We start from the raw sequence: 2129 nt of genomic DNA on the forward strand, positions 1-2129 counted from the left end.
TAGTACAGCAGAGCCAACAGGGTCAGTGGACAGCATGGGAAGGTGCACTTCAGAAGTGTCCCAACTGGAAAGACTAGATGAAATCCCAAAATAGTTTAAGCACTGAAATCTCCGATATCCAACTGTCTAAAAAGCGACAGCAGAAGGGCAACCAATGGTCATAACTTTGATGCGGCCTGGTCCCTCGGAGTGTAAGAAGTTAAGGACCGGAACACTTGCCTGAGTGGGGTTTCTTCTCTAAAGAACATCTAGTGTTCAGCCCCCTTAAACGTTTCTTACTACTATAATCGATATAATGACATGGTGTCTTAATAGGCTTCTGCACAGTTTCCATCAACCCACTTTCTCTGAAAACACTTGGGTCGACCGAGATTATAATAGAAAGTATTTGTCCAAGATGCCCTTCCGCGGAAAAGCCACGAAATTCTTAACCTCTCGTGTATCCCTATAAACACGCACGCATAAGTATTTACGAATTCAACGAACGAATAAATTTGTGTTTTTGTGTGCGCATCCACATACAAGCTCGCAAACATGTATGCTTGATTGAGAGGGTGAATGTGCATGTGTTTATATAATTTTTTGAATAATGATTGGCATGATACTTAGTTCTCACATTTTTTTATGTGCCTATTATTCGTCATTTTCTTTAGCTTTCGTTTCCTCGTGTGTTTGTTTTGATTTTTCATGTCCAATAATTCTAATTTGTCGGTGTGTTTATATATTCTACAAATTGCATGAATATATCTGTCTGCGTTGTGTAACTTCAAAACATTTCTTTTGGCCAATCATTTTCGTCTATTTTTTATCTTGCTTGACAGATCCTGCTTTGGCTAATGTTCCCACGATATCAAATCGCTTAGATTTTGTGTCATGATTGTAGCAGGAGGAGTGTATATGCGAATGTGTAAATAATTGTCTATGTATGTATGTGTGTGTGTAAGTGAGTGTGTTTAAATGTTCATATAGAGAGAGAGTGAGACAGGCAGATATATATATATTTTTTTATATAAATATAAATTACTAAACAATTTTTCTGTTGCATATATGTTTAACTGGGAACCACAACGTTCGAGCTAATGATATTTTATTAAGTCTGAATACCATCAAAGAATTATATAATTATTTTAATTAACAGTAAACCGAAGCAGAAGTAATTAAACGGATCGCCAACAAGATGGTACCTCGCCTGTTCCTGATGTTCGTTGTTGTTTTCCATTTGGGTATAACAGCCTATGGAAACCAAAATCCGGTAAGTTAATTTAACAGTACTTAATTTGAGAGAATAGTTTTGTGAATGTTATATGTAATTTTAATATTACTAATTTATACAATCAGTCCAGAGGGAGCTGATCTCTTTTCAAAAGTATATTTTCCTTAATTCTACAATATATTTTCTGTAATATATTATTTTACAGACAGTTGTGTTTAGGTTAAACAAAATTGAAATTAAGAAGAATCGAACTGTTAGCTTTAAACAATAATACTGCTTTATTGTTATAATAATATCGAACTTAAGGTATATTTAATATTACACCTTCAACTAATATACACTATTAAACATAGAATATTATCATCTCGACACCTGCGTCTCTTATGAAATATAATATATTTATGAAATATAATTGCACACTCAAATATAATTGCACTTCTACAAGTGTGAGCTATTGCGTTTAAGATGGTTATATGTATTTATTCATTTATTTATTTACTTCTTTCTTTTGCAAATGTACTGTTTGTCCAATAAGAAATCCTGGAATCTAAATTCTTCCGGAATCACCAAAATATTATTCCTTGGATGATAAGGTGGCGAGCAGCCAGAAGTAGAGATATTTATTTACGTAGCATTCTAGATATTATTATAGCATTGAATAAAAATCTAATCACCAGATACATACCAACATTTAAATAGGAAAATATTGCTAAATAAAATTTACATATAATTCTACATTTGCCATTAAAAAATCTATATATTCTGTATATTTAGGCACATTCGTGAATTCAAGTAGTTACCGGAGTTCTACTTACATTTAGATTTTCTCTACATCTGAATGCATGCGAATTAACCCCAAGGTTGATGGGCAATTTTCTCCACTGAGAAGATTAACATATGAAATCGTGTTGTCTTT

The 2129-nt window shown here is 33.0% G+C and overlaps 1 protein-coding gene across 18 annotated transcripts in view; it reads left to right on the forward strand.

The window, feature by feature from the left end:
• Positions 1-855: 855 nt before the first annotated feature.
• The window catches only part of LOC115211758 (inter alpha-trypsin inhibitor, heavy chain 4), a 63054-nt gene continuing 61780 nt past the window's right edge, over positions 856-2129 (forward strand). For 10 of the 18 annotated variants that reach the window (XM_029780418.2, XM_029780421.2, XM_036502857.1 and 7 more), the window contains exon 1: positions 857-1252. In XM_029780418.2, the coding sequence (XP_029636278.1) occupies positions 1178-1252 (75 nt within the window). In that variant the 5' untranslated portion in view covers positions 857-1177. Of the gene's footprint in view, positions 1253-2129 lie in introns of all 18 variants that reach the window. The other 8 variants (XM_029780410.2, XM_029780413.2, XM_036502854.1 and 5 more) reach the window with 1 other exon arrangement.

Source organism: Octopus sinensis, linkage group LG5, assembly GCF_006345805.1.
Source record: "Octopus sinensis linkage group LG5, ASM634580v1, whole genome shotgun sequence".
NCBI lineage: Eukaryota > Metazoa > Mollusca > Cephalopoda > Octopoda > Octopodidae > Octopus > Octopus sinensis.